General features: G+C 40.6%; 2 protein-coding genes across 12 annotated transcripts in view; one reads left to right on the top strand and one right to left on the bottom strand.

The window, feature by feature from the left end:
- Positions 1-923, top strand: part of LOC115135927 (ER membrane protein complex subunit 6) — a 10,676-nt gene extending 9,753 nt beyond the window's left edge. For 4 of the 8 annotated variants that reach the window (XM_029671149.2, XM_029671151.2, XM_065023708.1 and 1 more), the window contains exon 2: positions 129-923. In XM_029671149.2, the coding sequence (XP_029527009.1) occupies positions 162-494 (333 nt within the window). In that variant the 5' untranslated portion in view covers positions 129-161 and the 3' untranslated portion in view covers positions 495-923. The remainder of the gene's footprint in view (positions 1-128) is intronic. The other 4 variants (XM_029671152.2, XM_029671155.2, XM_065023709.1 and 1 more) reach the window with 1 other exon arrangement.
- LOC115135926 (P2X purinoceptor 5-like) lies at positions 921-21,109 on the bottom strand. 4 transcript variants are annotated; one of them, XM_029671147.2, is made up of 13 exons: positions 20,872-21,109; positions 11,511-11,661; positions 10,542-10,613; positions 9,837-9,912; positions 9,519-9,603; positions 9,250-9,330; positions 6,433-6,574; positions 5,503-5,636; positions 5,040-5,133; positions 4,863-4,928; positions 2,671-2,753; positions 2,331-2,522; positions 921-1,752 (listed from the first exon to the last, which is right to left on the bottom strand). In XM_029671147.2, the coding sequence occupies exons 1-13, from the start codon at positions 21,006-21,008 to the stop codon at positions 1,740-1,742; spliced, it is 1,326 nt and encodes a 441-aa protein (XP_029527007.2). In that variant the 5' UTR covers positions 21,009-21,109; the 3' UTR covers positions 921-1,739. The 4 variants fall into 4 exon arrangements, with proteins under 4 accessions (XP_029527007.2, XP_029527006.2, XP_064879779.1 ...); XM_029671146.2 differs by having other exon boundaries at positions 921-2,522; positions 20,872-21,107; XM_065023707.1 differs by having other exon boundaries at positions 921-2,522; positions 20,865-20,946.

The following is a 21,109-nucleotide window of genomic DNA, read 5'->3' as shown; positions in this document are numbered from 1 at the left end:
GTTCGCTAGTGACAAGAATGCTTGCTTTAAACAAGATTATGTAGAATTTGTACGATACAATAACGTATATGCAGCAATGTAAGCATTCAATATTATGTAATGATTTTCTAATGACCTCTTGTTTGCAGCAGTCATCGCTGGAAAACAAACGAGGTGCCGACATGGCCTCAGTCGTAGCGAAACGAGAAGGACCACAGTTCATCAGCGAGGTTGCTGTGAGGGGCAACGCCGCAGTGCTGGACTACTGCCGGACATCGGTGTCAGCTCTGTCGGGGGCGACAGCGGGCATCCTTGGGCTCACAGGACTGTACGGATTTATCTTCTATTTCCTCGCCTCGTTCCTCCTCTCCCTTCTTCTCATCATCAAGGCCAGTCGCAGGTGGAACAAGTGCTTCAAGTCTCGGCGGATGCTCTTTACAGGAGGGCTTGTTGGAGGTCTTTTTACCTACGTCCTGTTCTGGACTTTCCTCTACGGAATGGTGCATGTGTACTAATAAAATTGACCAGAATGTTGAGCAAGTTTTAAACCTAATGTCATGTAAATCCAATTATGTCTAACTGCCCGCAAAACTTTGTAGATATAGGCGATTGATTAAATACTTTGCTAGATTAACTGTTTATTATACAGCTACGTGAAGTATGTCTCAGCAACTCTATTTATACATAAACTAAAACGTGTCCTGCTTTCTCTCATTTACTTAACTGTTAACCGCTGCAGTATGTTATTGTTTAGCTCTGCTCTTTTGCATCTCTAGGATAACTGAATTTACCAAATGTTGTCATCTAGCAGTTGATACATGTTATAATAAACATTGATGGGTAGTAGGCATCAGAGTGATGTGGCTGATAACATATTTTTCAAGTAGTGTAAATAGGATATAACGGCTCTGGTTGGATCCTTCAAAATAAATAACTCCATACAACCTGTTTGTATAATTTATTGATCATAAGATTTGGCAGAAAACTGATATGATTGTTCTAACAATGGCCATTAGCCCTAAAAATGCAGTATCATACAACATTTTGCATTTAAATGAAATACATTCAACAACTTGCCTCATACTCCTCTAGTTCTGGCTTTGTATTTACAGACATATTGAACAGGACAAGGCAGGAGTTACAAGCAATCACAAATGAGAAGTATTTATGATAGACAACCTTACACCCGGTGTATTTTTCAATTGTGTTAAAAAGCAACCGTTCTCTCACAATGTATTCCATCATATGACTCAAGGATTTCATTCTACTACAAGCAGTCTGTCGAGGTTTGGAGGAACACCGCTGCCAGCATAATAACCTAGTTGAATACTCTGCAATGGTTTGATTGCATGGCCTAATTGACCCATCAACAGATGCATTATGATTCGATCTTGGAACAAGTAAATAAGACGTCAGAAAAATAATAGTTTTTTTTTCTCTTTGATAAATATCTCCCTTGGAGTTTCTGCATTATCATTGCAGCACTAAAAGTGTAAGGAGAGGAGAGCATTTCTATTTTCCACCCCATCAGTCATCATGTCCAATCAGGACATGCATCACTCCTGAGAGACAGGAAAACCAGAGCCATTTATCAGCATCAGTAACCTCTGCTGGAAGAGGAGAAGGAGGGTGGGCATTGGGATCAGGACCTCACCCACCCTCGTTTTACTTTCCACCTGCTACAGAACCCATTATAGACATCTTGACAATAGCAGAACTTCTTTGTTTCGGGTCTCTCTTGAAAAACAGGTCTTCTGACCTCAATGGGACAACCTGTGTTAATAAAGGATAAATAAAAATGTGTCTCACAGAGCTGCCTCTTGCCTTTTGGGAGCCCTAAGCGGGAATTAAAAAAAAAAAACATTTCCTGCAGTTCTACTAATTTTGCCTTGACAAATGCCATGTTAATATGATATCTGGGTGTATAAACAAAATCAATGGGGGCCTTCTGGAGGTAAAGGGCCCTTGGAGGTCAGGGCCCATGGGCACGTTCCCTTCGAGCCCAGCAGGTAATTCAGCCTTGAAGGTTTATTTTATTTATTTAACTAGGAAAATCAGTTAAGAACAAATTCATGTTTAGATAGCTGACTAGACTAACTTACCTAGCAATCTTATAAAATGTTAGCTGACATGGGCTAATAGAGTTACTGTCAGTGACTGACATTATAGAAGAACTGCTGATGCACTACCACATTTTTTAATTGCACGTAAAATCAAAGTTAATTGGTTGTGTACACAAAGTTGTGTATTCTACTATGCTATCTCAACAGTAAGTTGTCCTACGTGCAGCTTCTAGTCTGGTGTCTCACTCTGAATTAATCGGTTAGTGTCGTGGAGGGTGAGTATTATACCGTTGCCCCACAGTTCGTGGAGAGAGAATGTGAACCTCATTTTTCTCTCCGGTTTTAGGGTCCTGTTTCTCCTCATTTTTTGGAGAGAGTGTGGTAATCTCGTGTTGTTCCCCAGCATGTTTCCTGTGTTTTCTTGTGTCTCGGTTCACCAATGTCTTCGCAATCTCTTTGTGCTTCTTGATCCGTTCTTTCCTGTTAAAGGGATATTTTATTTGTTTTACTGACAGACAGAAAGAAGTAGCAAGGCAAACAATCCAAGACTGAAATGATTTACTTTACTGAATAAACGACAAAGTGTATATTCTGTAGTTAGTAGTAATACCATGTCATAGTGTCTTACTTGAGAATTTCAAATTTCCTGTCTCGGTAGAAGGAACTCGTACTCAACATGTAGACAAATATCATATCACATGCAAATTTTCCCTGAAACAAAGGTAAGGTTCAAGTCAATACATACAATAGAGTCACATTAATCATGATAGAAATAAGGCTAACACCCCCAATAAAGCTTCAGGCAACTTCACAGGCCATAGTGAAAAAACCCACAAAAAAAACACTAACTGTCCTGTGGATGTGTACAGCAGACTTCAAAGAGCTGTCTCCTCAGATAAACAAGACTGAAATAGGGCACTAAAACATTTTGCCAGGGGGCAGAGGGCTTCTGAATGCCAAATTGACCCCTATACACCCAAGGTACTCCTGTAGATATGACAGGTTTAGACAGTGAAAAGAAAATGTAGAGATATTGCTTAGACCTACACACATTTTTCAGATCTACAAACAAGGGGATAGGGATCGATTTGGAATGAAGAAGATTAGTATATTGTATGAAAAACGATAGGGGATCGCCCTCTTGTGGTGATACAGTGCATTCAGAAAGTATTCAGACCCCTTGACTTTTTACATATTTTGTTACATTACAGCCTTACTATAAAATGGATTAAATTAAATAGAAATCCTCATCAATCTACACACAGTACAAAGCGAAAACAGGTTTTTAGAAATGTTCGCAAATTTATTACAAATAAAAAACAGAAATACCTTATTTACATAACTATTCAGACCCTTGGCTATGAGAATTGAAATTGACCTAAGGTGTATCTTGTTTCCATGGATAATCCTTGAGATGTTTCTACAACTTGATTGGAGTCCACCTGTGGTAAATTCAATTGATTTGACATTATTTGGAAAGCCACACACCTGTCTATATAAAGGTTCCACAGTTGACAGTGCATGTCAGAGCAAAAACCAAGCCACGAGGTCGAAGGAAATGTCTGTAGAGCTCCGAGACAGGTTTGTGCTGAGGCACAGATCTGGGGAAGGGTACCAAAACATTTCTGCAGTGGCCTCCATCATTCTTAATTGGAAGAAGTTTGGATCCACCAAGACTTTTCCGAGAGTTGGCCACCCAGCCAAATTGAGCAATCAGGGGAGAAGGTCCTTGGTCATGGAAGTCACCAAGAACCCGATGGTCACTCTGAAAGAGCTCCAGAGTTCCTCTGTGGAGATGGGAGAACCTTCCAGAAGGACAAACATCTCTGCAGCACTCCACCAATCATGCCTTTATGGTAGAGTGGCCAGATGGAAGCCCCTCTTCAGTAAAAGGCATATGACAGCCCACTTGGAGTTTGCCAAAAGGCATCTAAAGGACTCTCAGACCATGAGAAGCAAGATGCTTTGGTCTGATGAAACCAACATTTAACTTTTTGGCCTGAATGCCAAGCGTCACATCTGGAGGAAATCTGGCACCATCCCTACGGTGAAGAATGCAGCATCATGCTGTGGGGATGTTGTTCAGCAGCAGGGACTGGGAGACTAGTCAGGATTCAAGGGAAAGATGAACGGAGCAAAGTACAGATATATATCCTTGATGAAAACCTGCTCCAGAGAGCCCAGGACCTCATACTGGGGCGAAGGTTCACCTTCCAAAAGGACAACGACCATAAGCACACAGCCAAGACAACACAGGAGTGGCTTTGGGACAAGTCTCTGAATGTCTTTGAGGGACCCAGCCAGAGCCCGGACTTGAACTTGATTGAACATATCTGGAGAGACCTGAAAATAGTGCAGCGATGCTCCCCATCCAACCTTAGAGCTAGAGAGGATCTGCAGGGAAGAATGGGAGAAATGAGACTCGAGGCTGTAATCACTGACAAAGGTGCTTCAACAAAGTACTGAGTAAAGGGTCTGAATACTTATGTAAATGTGATATCAGTTTTACATTTTTAATACATTTGCAAAAAACTTTAAAAACCTGTTTTTGCTTTGTCATTATGGGGTATTGTGTGTGGATTGATGATGGATTTTTTTTAATAATCTATTTTAGAATAAGGCTGTAACGTAACAAAATGTGGAAAAAGTCAAGAGATCTGAATTCTTCCCGAATGCATTGCATTTCAAAGCATTTGATAGCATCCAACCTGGGCATTCTGCATGAAACAGAATTACAGAGAAATATTTTTTGGGGGGGAGAAAATAGACAAGCATGTGTATTGGAAACAAATTAAAACACAAATCTATTAAATTACTTACCATGCCCATAATAGCGAGCCCAGACCCAATAGCTATTACTGTGGGAATGATATTGAATTTTCCAGCCTGAAGAACACAATAAAGAACAAAGAACATTTGATCTGACACAGACTGTAATATTACTACTACCAACCCATTCAATTAGACAAGTAAGTGTAGCTAGAATCACTGTCATACCCGTCCATTCACCATGATATCAAAGCGAATCCCATAGACTTTATACAAAGTCCGATAGCACTCTCCAGCTTCATCTTTGTAATAACGGGCATATCTGGAAAACAAACAAATCAGCTGTTTGGAACAGAAATGTCAACAACTGCTTGGTAGAGATAGATCTGACATTAAATACAGTACTTGGAGAGAGCTCAAGCTTGATTAGCTCAAGCTAATAACTTTTCAGAATTAGTGCATGGATTATTATATCTGCATGAAGTAAAATGTGCTTAAGATGCAGTACAGGGATCTTAAGCACAACAAATTTGAAACCTGTTGTACAAATTGGATTCATAAAATATCATGCGAATTGCAACACCAACAAAAAATGGGGACCCGTTTCGGCTCATGAACACCACTTTCAAAACTACTGGCTGAAATTATACAAAAGTTTGGGAACATTACTTTAATGCATGTCAAGATGTACCTGAAGTTGTAGCCTGATGTGACAGAGCTGTTTAGGTTCATATCCAAACGAGTAAAGCTGTACTCTGGGTTACACTGTGAGTAGTCCTTATCCAAATCACAGTTCCACTCAATCAGAATTCCAACTGACCCACCCTGAGAGACGGAGAGAGAGAGAGAGAGAGAGAGAGAGAGAGAGAGAGAGAGAGAAAGATTACACTATTTATGAATAAACACCTGTGCTTGACGTTGCTCTAAATATGGAGAATGACTCTATTGACCTGCTATTCAAGATTTACTTTCTTAACCTTGACTATGAACTGTGGTCACATTTACATCAACTCCTCTTTAAACATTAACAACTAGAAACATAAATATACTGTACTTCACAACATTAAAACTGGCAACTCTAATGATAACACAGTAGCTACTACACTGCTGATCATCTTCGCCATATATGGTAAGAATGGCTCTGGTTAACCCATTGTCTTGTTCTATGCTGGGTGTTCGGCTATATTAACAACAAAAGTTAGTGTCTACTTGTAAATGTCTACCCTGAGCTTACTAGGGAGTTGAGGTGAAAGCACTTTATGCAGGGCTCTGTGACAAGTCACTTAATGCAGAACTAGCAACTGCTATGTTTCATATTGTTGTTGTAAATATGCAACCATCATTGTTATTCAGTTAAATGTCAGGCCTAATGACTGCAGCCTACATGGCAAATGTCCAATTAAATGTAATCAAAATTATGGTAATTACCTAACTGCCTGAAAGCAAGCATCATTATCATATGGACTGGAGGAAAAGAGAATTACACCACTCCCACACTGCTTGGATAGAATGATGAAAGCCTGAAAAGCCTAATTTGGATTCAGTGGACTCAGTGTTTAACAAGAAACCCAACCCTCTATGCCAGGTCTCTCTCTGCCAGGAAAAAAATACATTTATGTACCACTACAGCCATGTCCTGAAAATCATGTCCAGTCCTGCTGACTAGGTCTCCCAGGCGGAAGATGGGGCAGTAGGGATGTAGGTCGTTGTCATAGGAACATCTCTTTAGATAGGAGTCATTACCGGTGTCCAGGACATTTGACCTGCGGGAAAAGGAGACAGAACAGGACATGTCATTTTTTTTTATATATGATTAGTAGTCCAGTATCATACTTTCCTTGGCTAAATGTAAAAAAGGTCATAGGCCTAAACCAGTAAGAATGAACAATTAAGTTATCAGCTTGAAATGACACGCTTTTCTCTTTAACCCTTAGATAAGGAATAGCACAGAGTTACATATATCATCTATAATTTCTTAAATAGCTCATATGGCACTGCAAATATATTATGCTATTTCAAGCTGCACATCTACTAAACTGTTTATTCATGCTGCTCATTCAGTAACTTCAAATCTGTCATTCTGACCGTGAACACGGTAGTTAACCCACTGTTCCTAGGCCGTCATTGAAAATAAAAATTTGTTCTTAACTGACTTGCCTAGTTAAATAAAGGTAAAAAATATATATAAAGTAACTTCATAGTTCAAGCACTTCATAGTTTAGACACTTTCCATTCCATATGCACAATGTAGGGGAGAGTGGGGTATGTTGAGACATTCTTTTACATTCAGTATCACTACGTCAAGGGAAATAGAGTATTCTTTCTAACAAATATATGTACATTTATTTCAGGATATTGTGTATCCCTGGATATAATCGAAATTATTGTAAACATAACAGTTTTGAAAATATAGTTTGTACAAAACAAGTGGTCTCTTGGCACAACTTACCCTGGGTATGGGGTAAATTGAGCATAGGGACAGGGTAAGTTGAGCCACCTTGGGGTAAGTGGGTACTGGTGTCCTGTGCCAGTGGCGGGTGATGGTAGGTCAAAGTTGAATTAATGGAATGGGAGTGTGGTATAATTGTACATCTTCAATGTATGCCTACATTCAGCTATACACTGAGTAAACAAAACATCTTTCCATAACATAGACTGACCAAGTGAATCCAGATGAAAGCTATGATCCCTTATTGATGTCACTTGACATCAATAAGGTTAAAGAAGACAGGTTAAAGAATCATTTTTAAGCCTTGAGACAACAGAGACATGGATTGTGTATGTGTGCCATTCAGAGGGGGAATGGGCAAGCAAAAATATTTAAGTGCCTTTGAACAGGGTATGGTAATAGGTGCCAGGCGCACTGGTTTGTGTCAAGAAATGCAAGGCTGCTGGGTTTTTCAGGCTCAACAGTTTCCGGTGTATGAAGAATGGTCCCCCACCCGAAGGACATCCAGCCAACTTGACACAAAACTGTGGGAAGCATTGGAGTCAACATTGGCCAGCATCCCTGTGGAACGCTTTCGACAACTTGTAGAGTCCAAGCCCCAACAAATTGAGGCTGTTCTGGGGGCGGGGTTCCTAATGTTTGGTATACTCAATGTAGACATCTCTGTTTAATATCACTTACTCTTCCATTTCTGGACCAGAGGTCTGGGCCAGGGATGATGTTTCAATGTGCCAAGTCATAGGAACGTTTTATGCATTTGAGGATACTAAGCCCATGAAACTGGTCCACGAGATTCTTGATATGTTTAGCAAGCTCAGACTCCATTGTCATCAGATAAGATAATACTCTAACATAGCATCTCTTTCACACAGGTTCATGTTCATTTAATTTTTTGTCAATGTTCATCTTCAGTGTCATTCAGTACATTTTCTCAGCCCTTACTGCTGCTCAAATGGACTTCCCTTCTCTGACTTCCTTGGCTGCACTCTCAAGAACCTCAAGGGGGGTTAGACCCCTGCTTGTTTTATGTTTGTATATACGGGGATGATGATGTCAGCTCTGTAACAATACACATCTTGAGTTCATATGCATGACACATTGCAAAAATACTATGCATAAAAATGACGAAATGTTAACATCAACTTCACCCAAAGGCAAACATTTTGACTATATTTGCCCACACAGCTTCAAGGATGCACTTTCATGCTAGGTTTAGGACCTCATATTGTAGCTTATAAGAGACCCCAACTGATGTACAAAACTATCTGCTTTGGTTAGAAACCTGAAACCTCTAACACAATACATTCATTTTTTAGACCTAACTTGCTTACCACTTTTTCCATGTGGTTTCAATCCTTCACAGACTCAATGAAATGATGACCTCTTCTTAAATATTTGGTCACATTATTCATTTTATGTATGGTTTCCTAGAAACACTCTCCCCTAATCAAAAGATCTACAACTGAAATGATGAATCATGAATTGGCAGAGGTCTGATGTCTCTGTGCTTTCCAATTAGGCTTGAAAAGACAACACCGATGTTCTGGCTGATGAACCCTTCTACAACAACAGCCTTACTTACTGACATGAGAGAACAGTGAGCCAATCAGATCTGTTCTGACACCTGTCCTGGACTGGGCCTGCTCTGTTGTCAAGGACGTCTCAGATGACCGCTCCACTGTCTCACTGAACACACACATACACACACGCACCCAGTATGCACGTGCACAGACACACAGACACAGACACACACACACACACACACACACACACACATTCACTGGGCCCTGGGTGATATGGCTATGGGTGTATATAAATAGAAGGGACTGTGCACCCTCATAGCTATCCAAAGCAGTTCTAGGACATGTATCCCCCACTGCCCTACTTACACATACTTAATGATCTATGTCACTGACACTGACTGTTTCCCTAGAGACAGATAGCCTCTACTACCATGAAGTCTGCATGAACAAGCCCCACTTCACTTACTTGGAGAATTCAAACTTCGGAAACCTGACAGAGTTCTTGATGTAAATTGTGAAGATTTCTGCCTTGCTTAATAAGGCCTCCCTTGAAAGTAAGGGGGAAAGTGTTAAATCACAGTGACTTCTACATAATGGAAAATAGATGATCAGGACAAGGTACTTCAGAATACTGAAGTACATAACATAGTTTATGTAGTGGGTACATTTATACTGAGACTCAATGGAAAAGTGGCAATTTCATTATTTTCACAGCAAAAGAGGATGAATTCTCACAAGGGTTTACGTCCCGTCTCAACAGGGCACCAGCCATGTATCTCACAGGTCCCTGTAGAGTTTAAACACAGGCCGGTCTTCACCCCTGCAGGGAAAGGTAAAGATCGCTGTCAACATCCTGGAAAGACATAATAATCTTGGAGGAAATTAGGGTGAAAGGTAATGCGTAGGAGTTACCAACGTTGAATAATTTTGGCATGCAATATTTTTCTAAGGAATTTCCTAGAGAGACATTTGTCTCTGTAAATAAATGTTAATATTGGAAATGTAAATAGAAATGAGATAAAGACTGCCCCAGTTAACCATATTAGTCCTTACCATTGCCAGCAACTACCGCCTCACCCTCAGCACAATCCTCATTGTTTACACATTGGCCATCTGGCACCTTAGGGCTCTGGAAAACATAGGACACGTTGCTGCAGTTAAAAATGCAAGCCTGTATTCAAAGCAATGTATTGAAGAGCCTAGAGATGATGACAACATACAATAGCATGGTGACCACAGTGGGGAGCACCATTTGAATGCTAAAGCAATTTAGGAAAACACAATGTTATTGGACCAGTGAACAGTGACACACTGAACCCTTCATACTATGAAGTTTTTATCTTCATTAAATATAATGAATCAATCATTCATAACTTATCATAGCGGCACTGAAAGCGTACTTTAACTTAAAATAAGCAATTATTGGAAGACAATGGCAAGGTCAAGCCATCTTTCTCTGAGGAAAGAACTGTTGGGCCTGAGGCATTACAAATAAAGCTCTATGCAGTTTTGGATTCTGACATCCGCCTCAAATTACTAGCCGTTTTTTTCTGCTTACTTTGCCATATATGGTAAGAACCATGGCATCATCAATGCTGACTTAGTGGAGTTTAATATCCTTGTTTGATTGGATCATTAAAGTATTGCTATCTCAGCTGCACAGTCATCCAATCTCTATCTCAGGGGGATATTTGAAAATAAATTCAATAAACAAGATTTTGTCTAGATTATGGTAGTACGAAATTGCTTTTCACTCACCTCAGCACAGAACCCAAGGCTCTGATGCGGGGTCTCGATGTAATTTGTAACAATGAAGAAAACCTGTTCACCCTGAAAAACAACAACAAGCTAAAACTATACTTTCCTCAATCAGGTTAGTCAGGGGACTGATAGACTGTGTGTCGACTATACAAAATGAAGTCCCTAAATACATATTCTTTAGTCAAAACCTTTAATAAGCTTAAATATAAATAGCATAGTTTCTCACCACATATTAATATAGTTTTAGAAAATACAAAATGAAGGAGATCCAGGGGTGGCTGACTGGGCTCACCATGTGGACAAGAGCAGGCTTTTCTATGGAATCTGTTTGTCATTGAGTCGCTAAAAGTTAAGTGAATTATACTGATTAGAGTTGAGAATCAACTCCCTATCTTTTATTTAACAAGACAGATGAAATGGAGTCTATTGAGGAAACAGACTCATAGCTAAAAATGCATATAACGATTGTCCTGTTGCTCTACAGCCTGTACAGTATAACGTCCAATGACATTTCCATGACCATACAAGATAAACATGATTTAAAGAAGAGTTGAAGAGCACTCTAAACACGTGTCAACTTCTCATATGCTAAAACAGTACCAAATGGATGTTCAAAATAGCTGACAAAGATGCTTATGCCAATGTTTCATAAAATGCACTTCTCTCATGCTATAGCCAGATATACTGTCTCTATGTATGTGATGTAAATCTGCATGTGGTGGCCTGTTACTTTAAAAATCAGTTGGGTGTGATTGAAAACTGATGAAAGTGAGTTAATGGAGATACCTCATAAAAATGTTACTCATTGTACTTGAAAACATACAATATCAATGACATGCTATATCACTGACTGAGCTTCGGCTTCAACTCAATAAGACTTGAATGAATCATTTAGCAGTAGGCTGTGTACTGTGTGTCGGCTCTACCTGTGTACATAAAACCTCCCAAAAAGTCCCTGAATCTCACCGTTGGAGGTATGACATAATCCTCAGGCCCCCACAGGCGAAGTCCAGTTTCCGTGTTGTTGGTCATGACCACTCCTTTCAGCTTGGTGATGACAGAGCTCTGGACGGTCTCCTCCCTCGATTGGTACCCCTTCTTAAACACTAAAACCCACCTGAGAATTTAAACACACTGATTATTGATTGATTGATTCTTTTCTGTAAATTCATGAATTTGAACTCTCGGTCACATATGAAAATAGAGTAGTTGTCAGTCACGTATAAAATTAACATGGATGGTTATTTGAACAAACTTGGATCCTTCATGTGCTGAGTGCAGAGTGTTCATAAGACACAAATGTCAAATGCATTCTATAACACTGTTATAGAATACTGTAATACATGGTAATGAGATGAGGGAGAGGAGGCAGTCATGAAAGGATACTTTCATTTTGTGGAGGAATGATTTGTCTCTGTGACATGGGTGGATTATTTAGGGTCAAAAGTAATGTAACAAAAAAATGGGTACATGATGTTAAAAGTTAATGACGGTAGCCTCGTGAAGGGGAGATATATAATCCTTCTGGAATTCTAGGTCTCTGGAATTATTATTGCAAAAATGTATTTTAAAAAGTATATTGTCTGTATACTCTCATAGTGCATCAAGATAGTCATCTAAGGGTACCTTGGTAAAGCTGGTTTGAAATTCGATATTCACCAGACATTAGGACCTAAAAACGTCAATAGCTCCCAAATGATTTGAGCTACATACTGTACCTCAGATTGGGTTATTTAAGAAGGAAAAAGGTGTACAAAATTGCACGTCATATTTTTCCAGATTCCGACCCGTGTTTCATAATCACATGGCAACAGTGTAGGGAGCCCGGTGCTGTGGTAATGCAAATAGTTAGGAACTGTCAAACAAAGTGCATGATCACAATATTCAAATTTCACCACGTGACTTTGCAACCTTATTTCTACTGTCCATTATTCCTTATATAGTGAAGCATGTTGCACACCCTATAGTTTTCTCATACAATGAAAGGAAAGGGGGATACCTCGTCAATGATTCATACATTTTTTTTTAAATCACTTAAAATTCAATAGCTCCTTGACCATGTGACCAAGACACCTCAAATCAACTTTGGAATGTTGTCCCTACCACAGCGCAGGGACACACATCACACCCTTTGGTTTTCTGAAGTTAAAAAAAAGTTATTTTACCGTAATTTATTCTTTCTAATCTTTTTTTACTTAGAAATTCAATATATCCTTGATCACATGACCTAAGCACCTTAAACCAACTTTGTATTGTTCACATCATAGGGAAACACATTGAACACCGTTTGGTTTTCCTATAAAGTGTTTACACAATTTTATAATCAATATTTGAAAATGTAAAAATTCAATATCTCTTTAACCAGGTGACTTAGCAACCTCATTTCAACTATCCATTATTTTTATATAGAGAGGCAGGTTGCACACACTTGGGTTTTCCTATAAAATACATGATTTTACATAAATATATGAAACTTTAACAAATCAATAGGTATTCAACCACGTCACTTAGCAGCCTCATTTCAACTGTCCATTATTCATTGGTTTTTATATACTGTATATATTTATAAAAAATCACTCCAAATTCAATAGAACCTTAACCATGTGACCTTGACACCCCAAACCAACTTTGCAAAATTCACATGATAGGAACACACATCACACACCCATTGGTGGATTCATTTATTTTACCTTAATGTACTAGTAACATTTTTTACTTAGAATTTCTATAGCTCCTTGATCTAAGTGAGCAGTCGGATTGCAGTGGTAATGAAGCTACCCCTGCCTCAGTTGGTCATGAATGCTGGTGTTCCTATAAGAACATCCAATAGTCAAAGGTTAATGAAATACAAATGGTATAGAGAAATAGTCCTATAATTCCTATAATAACTACAACCTAAAATGTATTACCTGGGAATTTTGAAGACTCATGTTAAAAGGAACCACCAGCTTTCATATGTTCTCATGTTCTGAGCAAGTAACTTAAACGTTAGCTTTCTTTACATGGCAAATATTGCACTTTTACTTTCTTCTCCAACACTTTGTTTTTGCATTATTTAAACCAAATTGAACATGTTTCATTATTTATTTGATGCTAATTTGATTTTATTGATGCATTATATTAAGTTAAAATAAGTGTTCATTCAGTATTGTTGTAATTGTCATTATTACAAAAAAAAAATGTTTAAATCGTCCGATTAATCGGTATCAGCTTTTATGGTCTTCCAATAATCGGTATCGGCGTTGAAAAATCATAATCGGTCGACCTCTAGGACAGATGCACTCACACCTGCCTGCTGCCATTCCTGAGCAAGCATCTGTACTGGTGGTGCCGCAGCTGAATCAACTTTAGGAGACGGTCCTGGCACTTGCTGGACTTTCTTGGGCGCCCTGAAGCCTCCTTCACAACAATGGAACCGCTCTCCTTGAAGTTCTTGATGACCCGATAAATGGTTGATTTAGGTGCAATCTTACTGGCAGCAATATCCTTGCCTGTGAAGCCCTTTTTGTGCAACGCAATGATGACGGAACGTGTTTCCTTACAGGTAACCATGGTTGACAGAGGGAGAACAATGATTCCAAGCACCACCCTCCTTTTGAAGCTTCCAGCCTGTTATCTGAACTCAATCAGCATGACAGAGTAATCTCCAGCCTTGTCCTCGTCAACACTCACACCTGTGTTAATGAGAGAATTACTGACATGATGTCAGCTGGTCCTTTTGTGGCAGGGTTGAAATGCAGTGGAAATGTTTTTGGGGATTCAGTTCATTTGCATGGCAAAGAGGGACTTTGCAATTCATTGCAATTCATCTGATCACTCTTCATAACATTCTGGTGTATATGCAAATTGCCATCATACAAACTGAGGCAGCAGACTTTGTGAAAATTAAAATGTGTCATTCTCAAAACTTTTGGCCACGACTGTACACACTCACGTATACTGACTCTCTAGCACACACAACATGCACACACACACACACACACACTCTCACATGCAATCATCACTTATACTGCTGCTACTCTGTTTATCATATCCTGATGCCTGGTCACCTTACCTCTATACATAGTGTATCTACCACTATCACTCCAGTACTCCTGCACATTGTAATTATGGTATTGGAACTGACCCTGTATATAACTTCTGACTTTTTCATGTTCTTATTATTTCTTATTTAATTTTTTTGTGTTTTTGTTCTACCTTATGTTATGTTTAGCTCTTCATTGATATTGATTACTGCATTGTTGGGTTTGGAGCTTGCAAGAAAGGCATTTCACTTGACTTGTGCACGCACAACTTGAAACTTGAAACTAATCCTACACTCCCTCCCTGTCTGCGGATAACTTTGTCAACCACTTTGAAAAGAAGGCTGATGACATCCGCTCCTCATTCACTCAGCCTATTGAGTCCACTGTTCCCACTCACACAGAACTATCCTACGCTGACCTCTTTCTCTCCTCTCTCTCCAGATGAAATCATGCAACTTGTGAGGTCCAGCCTTCCAAACAACCTTCCCTATCGACCCCATCCCATCCTCCCGTCTCCAGACCATCTCTGCTGACCTTCTCCCATTCCTTACTTCCCTCATCAACTGATCCCTGACCACTGTCTACGTCCCCTCTGACTTTAAAATGTCCAGAGCCCCTTCACTTCTCAAGAAACCAACCCTCGACCCCTCTGACATCAAACTACAGACTGGTATCTCTGATCACATGCTGTCTCTGATCACATCTCTCGTTATCACTCTCAGAATGTTCTTCTTGACCATAATCAGTCAGGCTTCAAGACGGGTCACTCAAGTGCGACTCCTCTGTGTCAAGGGGGGCTCTCTACACTCAAATACTTATTTTCCACCATAATTTGCAAATCATTTCATTAAAAATCCTACAATGTGATTTTCTGGATTTTTTTTCTCATTTTGTCTGTCATAGTTGAAGTGTACCTATGATGAAAATTACAGGCCTCTCTCATCTTTTTAAGTGGGAGAACATGCACAATTGGTGACTGACTAAATGTTAAATTCTCGGGCCGACTCTTTCTCTGTATATATCAATGATGTCGCTCTTGCTGCTGGTGATTCTCTGATCCACCGCTACGCAGACGACACCATTCTGTATACATCTGGCCCTTCTTTGGACACTGTGTTAACAAACCTCCAAACGAGCTTCAATGCCATACAACACTCTTTCCGTGGCCTCCAACTGCTTATAAATGCTAGTAAAACTAAACGCATGCCCTTCAACCGATTTGCTGCCCACACCTGACCGCCCGACTAGCATCACTACTCTGGACAGTACTGACTTAGAATATGTGGACACCTACAAATACTTAGGTGTCTGGTTAGACTGTAAACTCTCCTTCCAGACACACATTAAGCATCTCCAATCCAAATCTAAAATCGGCTTCCTATTTCGCAACAAAGCCTCCTTCACTCATGTTGCCAAACATACCCTCGTAAAACTGGCTATCTACCGATCCTTGACTTCGGCGATGTCATTTACAAAATAGCCTCCAACACTCTACTCAGCAAACTGGATGCCATCCGTTTTGTCACCAAAGCCCCATATACTACCCACCACTGCGACCTGTACGCTCTCGTTGGCTGGCCCTCACTACATATTTGTCGCCAAACACACTGGCTCCAGGTCATCTATAAGTCTTTGCTAGGTAAAGCCCCACCTTATCTCAGCTCACTGGTCACCATAGCAACACCCTCCAATAGCATGTGCTCCAGCAGGTATATTTCACTGGTCATCTCCAAAGCCAACATTTCCTTTGGCCGTCTTTCATTCCAGTTCTCAGCTGCCAATGAATGGAACGAATTGCAAAAATGATTGAAGCTGGAGTCTTATCTCCCTCCCTAACTTTAAGCATTAGCTGTCAGAGCAGCTTACCGATCACTGTACCTGTACACAGTCAATCTGTAAATAGCACACCAACTACCTCATCTCCATATTGTTACTTATCCTCTTGCTCTTTTGCACTCCAGTATGTATCTCTACTTGCACATCATCTGCACATCTATCACTCCAGCATTAATGCTAAACTAATTATTTTACTATTTATTGCCTACCTCCTCATGCCTTTTGCACACACTGTATATAGACTTTTTTTCTACTGTGTCATTGACTTGTTTATTGTGTCATTGTATGGTTTATTGTTTATTCCATGTGTAACTCTGTGTTGTCTGTATCACACTGCTTTGCTTTATCGCGGTCGCAGTTGTAAATGAGAACTTGTTCCCAACCTAGCCTACCTGGTTAAATAAAGGTGAAATAAAATACAAATGACCTGATGCACCTGTAACCAATGTTAAATGGCTAGCTAGTTAGCGGTGGTGCGCGCTAATATCGTTTCGATCTGTGATGTAACTCGCACTGAGACCTTGAAGTGGTGGTTCCCCTTGCTCTGCAAGGGCCGCGGCTTTTCTGGAGCGTTGGGTAACGATGTTTCGAGGGTGACTGTTAATCTGTGTAGAGGGTCCCTGGTTCGAGCCCAGGTAGGGGCGAGGAGAGGGACGGAAGCTGTACTGTTACACACCCTCATAGGAACGGCATGGGAGAGCACGAGCAGGCCAGTGACTCGGCCTCCGTAATAGGGTCAGAGGCAGAGAATCCCAGGAGAGTGTGGGGACCCGGCCAGACAGACACAGAAAGGGTGGTTCCTCTTGCCAGTGCCTTGCCGTTCACCTCAATCATAAGACCTACTGAAGAGATGAGTCTTCAGTAAAGACTTAAAGGTAGAGACAGAGTCTGCTTCTCTCACACAGATTGGCAAACCATCCCATAATAGAGGAGCTCTAAAAGAGAAAGCCCTGCCTCTAGCTGTTTCCTTTGAAATGATTGGGACAATAAGGAGGCCTGCGTCTTGTGACCATAGCATATGTGTAGGTACATTATGTATGGCAGGACCAAAACAGAGAGATAAGTAGGAGTAAGTCCATGCAATGCATTGAAGGTTAACAGTTAAACCTTGAAATCAGCATTAGCCTTAACAAGAAGCCAGTGTAGAGAATCTAGCACTGGAGTAATATGATACAATTTTAGGGTTCTAGTCAAAACATCTAACAAGAAATGTTGCTAAAATACCCATAAAACATTTTTCCACCATTCCTTTTTCCCATAGGGAATTTTAGAAATGCTTAAAATAAGGGCAGTGTTTCGTGTAGGCTTACCCTGGTGTGATGTTTTGAACTGTGTAAATCTCTCTCGGACAAGGTGACGGACATGGTCTATTAATATATTTGGCTCTATTTACACTCCGATTCGAAAACGCTAATTATCATCAGTGGACATCATGCAAGACTACAAATCCCTGAAAGCTCCTCCACATCATCTCTAGCTGAAATGTTGCCAATTTCATTAATTACTAAATTTAGCTAGCGTTAGATCGTTAATCCAGAGATTCTTACCTTTTCCTCAATTCCGCAGTCTCATTCAGATCATCATGGTATTTGTAGTTCTTTATGATAGCCACATTAACAGCTAATTAGCATTTCATTTCAGGGGGGTAAGTACAAGCAAATATATTGATAAATCTCACCTTGTCCTAGGGAGATTTATACTGTTATCAAAATGTCACAACAGGGTAAGCCTACACGAAGCACAACCCTTATTTGAAGTGTTTCTAAAATCCCCTATTTATATATTTCACCTTTATTTAACCAGGTAGGCAAGTTGAGAACAAGTTCTCATTTACAATTGCGACCTGGCCAAGATAAAGCAAAGCAGTTCGACACATACAACAACACAGAGTTACACATGAAGTAAAACAAACATACAGTCAATAATACAGTAGAAAAATATGTCTATATACAATGTCAGCAAGTGAGGTGAGATAAGGGAGGTAAAGGCAAAAAAAGGCAATGGTGGCAAAGTAAATACAATATAGCAAGTAAAACACTGGAATGGTTGATTTGCAGTGGAAGAATGTGAAAAGTAGAGATAGAATTAATGGGGTGCAAAGGAGCTAAATAAATAAATACAGTAAGGAAAGAGGTAGTTGTTTGAGCTAAATTATAGATGGGCTATTTACAGGTGGAGTAATATGCTGCTCTGACAGCTGGTGCTTAAAGCTAGTGAGGGAGATAAGTGTTTCCAGTTTCAGAGATTGTTGTAGTATGTTCCAGTCATTGGCAGCAGAGAACTGGAAGGAGAGGCGGCCAAAGGAAGAATTGGTTTTGGGGGTGACCAGAGAGATATACCTGCTGGAGCACGTGCTACAGGTGGGTGCTGCTGTGGTGACCAGCAAGCTGAGATAAGGGGGGATTTTACCTAGCAGGGTCTTGTAGAAGACCTGGAGCCAGTGGGTTTGGCGACGAGTATGAAGCGAGGGCCAGCCAACGAGAGCGTACAGGTCGCAGCGGTGGGTAGTATATGGGGCTTTTGTGACAAAATGGATGGCACAGTGATAGACTGCATCCAATTTATTGAGTAGGGTATTAGAGGCTATTTTGTAAATGACATCGCCGAAGTCGAGGATCAGTAGGATGGTCAGTTTTACAAGGGTATGTTTGGCAGCATGAGTGAAGGATGCTTTGTTGGGAAATAGGAAGCCAATTCTAGATTTAACTTTGGATTGGAGATGTTTGATGTGAGTCTGGAAGGAGAGTTTACAGTCTAAACAGACACCTAGGTATTTGTAGTTGGCCACATATTAGTTGGCCACAAGTCAGAGCCGTCCAGAGTAGTGATGTTGGACAGGCGGGCAGGTGCAGGCAGCGATCGATCGGTTGAAGAGCATGCATTTAGTTTTACTTGTATTTAAGAGCAATTGGAGGCCACGCAAGGAGAGTTGTATGGCATTGAAGCTCACCTGGAGGGTTGTTAACACAGTGTCCAAAGAAGGGCCAGAAGTATACAGAATGGTGTTGTCTGCGTAGAGGTGGATCAGAGTTTCACCAGCAGCAAGAGTGACATCATTGATGTACACAGAGAAAAGAGTCGGTCCAAGAATTCAACCCTGTAGCACCCCCATAGAGACTGCCAGAGGCCCAGACAACAGACCCTCCGATTTGACACACTGAACTCTATCAGAAAAGTAGTTGGTGAACCAGGCAAGGCAATCATTTCAGAAACCAAGGCTGTCGAGTCTGCCGATGAGGATGTGGTGATTGACAAAGTCGAAAGCCTTGGCCAGGTCAATGAATACGGCTGCACAGTATTGTTTCTTATCGATGGCGGTTAAGATATCGTTTAGGACCTTGAGCATGGCTGAGGTGCACCCATGACCAGCTCTGAAACCAGATTGCATAGCGGAGAAGGTATGGTGGGATTCGAAATGGTCGGTATTCTGTTTGTTGACTTGGCTTTCGAAGACCTTAGAAAGGCGGGTTAGGATAGATATAGGTCTGTAGCAGTTTGGGTCAAGAGTGTCCCCCCCTTTGAAGAGGGGGATGACCGCAACTGCTTTCCAATCTTTGGGAATCTCAGACGACATGAAAGAGAGGTTGAACAGGCTAGTAATAGGGGTGGCAACAATTTTGGCAGATAATTTTAAAAAAGCAAAAAGGGTCCAGATTGTCTAGCTCGGCTGATTTGTAGGGGTCCAGATTTTGCAGCTCTTTCAGAACATCAGCTGACTGGATTTGGGAGAAGGAGAAATTGGGAAGGCTTGGGCGAGTTGCTGTGGGGGGGGGGTGCAGTGCTGTTGACCGGGGTAGGGGTAGCCAGGTGGATGGGTGAAATGAATGGTGGAAAAACGATTGGAACCATTTGCTTATTTGACCGCTAGGTTTTATGGGTATTATGACTCATACTGTAGTTCTCTATTGAAGGAGCGCCAGGCTACCTACACAATTAATGTGTGATTATGAAACTCGAGTCTGAAAATAAGACATGTGCAATGTTGCACACCTTTTTCCCCCATCATAAAGTACCTAACTGGAGGTATGTAGCTCAAATCTTTCGTTATCTATTGAAGTTTGAAGGTCCGAATATATGACGAATATCAAAACAACTTTACCACAGTCTTGAACCGTGAATATTGTAATGAAACAGCAGGGAGCAGGTCTCGAAACCTCGACCTTCGAGACCGAGGTCTGGCGCGCCATCGACTGTGCCGCAAAAGCATGCTCGAGCGGCAGAGTCGATTTCCGCGTTTATAAATCCAGGGTCGTTACAATATTATAGTCATGAGGGAACAACACTCGAACTCCCTAGTCCCGTTTCATGATGACAGCTTGAACGAACTCAAAGACACCCACGATTGACAATTACATCTATTTGCGACTTTGTATGGAAATAATCAGTCATTTTAATACATTATTCATGCTGTAGTATTGATTATTTCTTAATCGCTAACATCCAATAAAAAAATACATACACCTCACCCGATCACGTATGCCAGCACACAGATCTGAAAAACTCTAAATGAGATTCCCAATTTTCTGTTTTCGGCGATTACATATTTTTCTGTCTTGAAATTAAGGAAACCCAGGAAAAATGATCCCCAAGTCAATTCGCCCATATTCCTGTCCCCAGAGTTCGACAGCTGGTGATCGCGAGTGTGAGACTGGCAGCACTGAAGTTAGTGTCACTGGCAACTGCATGGGCTTTGATTAGTCCAAG

This window comes from Oncorhynchus nerka, linkage group LG10 (assembly GCF_034236695.1).
Source record: "Oncorhynchus nerka isolate Pitt River linkage group LG10, Oner_Uvic_2.0, whole genome shotgun sequence".
NCBI classification, from domain to species: domain Eukaryota; kingdom Metazoa; phylum Chordata; class Actinopteri; order Salmoniformes; family Salmonidae; genus Oncorhynchus; species Oncorhynchus nerka.
The sequence above is the reverse complement of the archived record's forward strand: the minus strand, read 5'-3'. Positions and strand labels throughout refer to the sequence as shown.

Coding starts and splice junctions, on each gene's coding strand:
- LOC115135926 (XM_029671146.2), bottom strand. CDS start 21,008: ATGGGCGAATTGACTTGGGGATCATTTTTCCTGGGTTTCCTTAATTTC. Junction 10,614..11,510: donor ATTATGTCATACCTCCAACG/GTGAGATTCAGG, acceptor GTTGTTTTTCAG/GGTGAACAGGTTTTCTTCAT. Junction 6,575..9,249: donor CCGAAGTTTGAATTCTCCAA/GTAAGTGAAGTG, acceptor CTTTTCCCGCAG/GTCAAATGTCCTGGACACCG.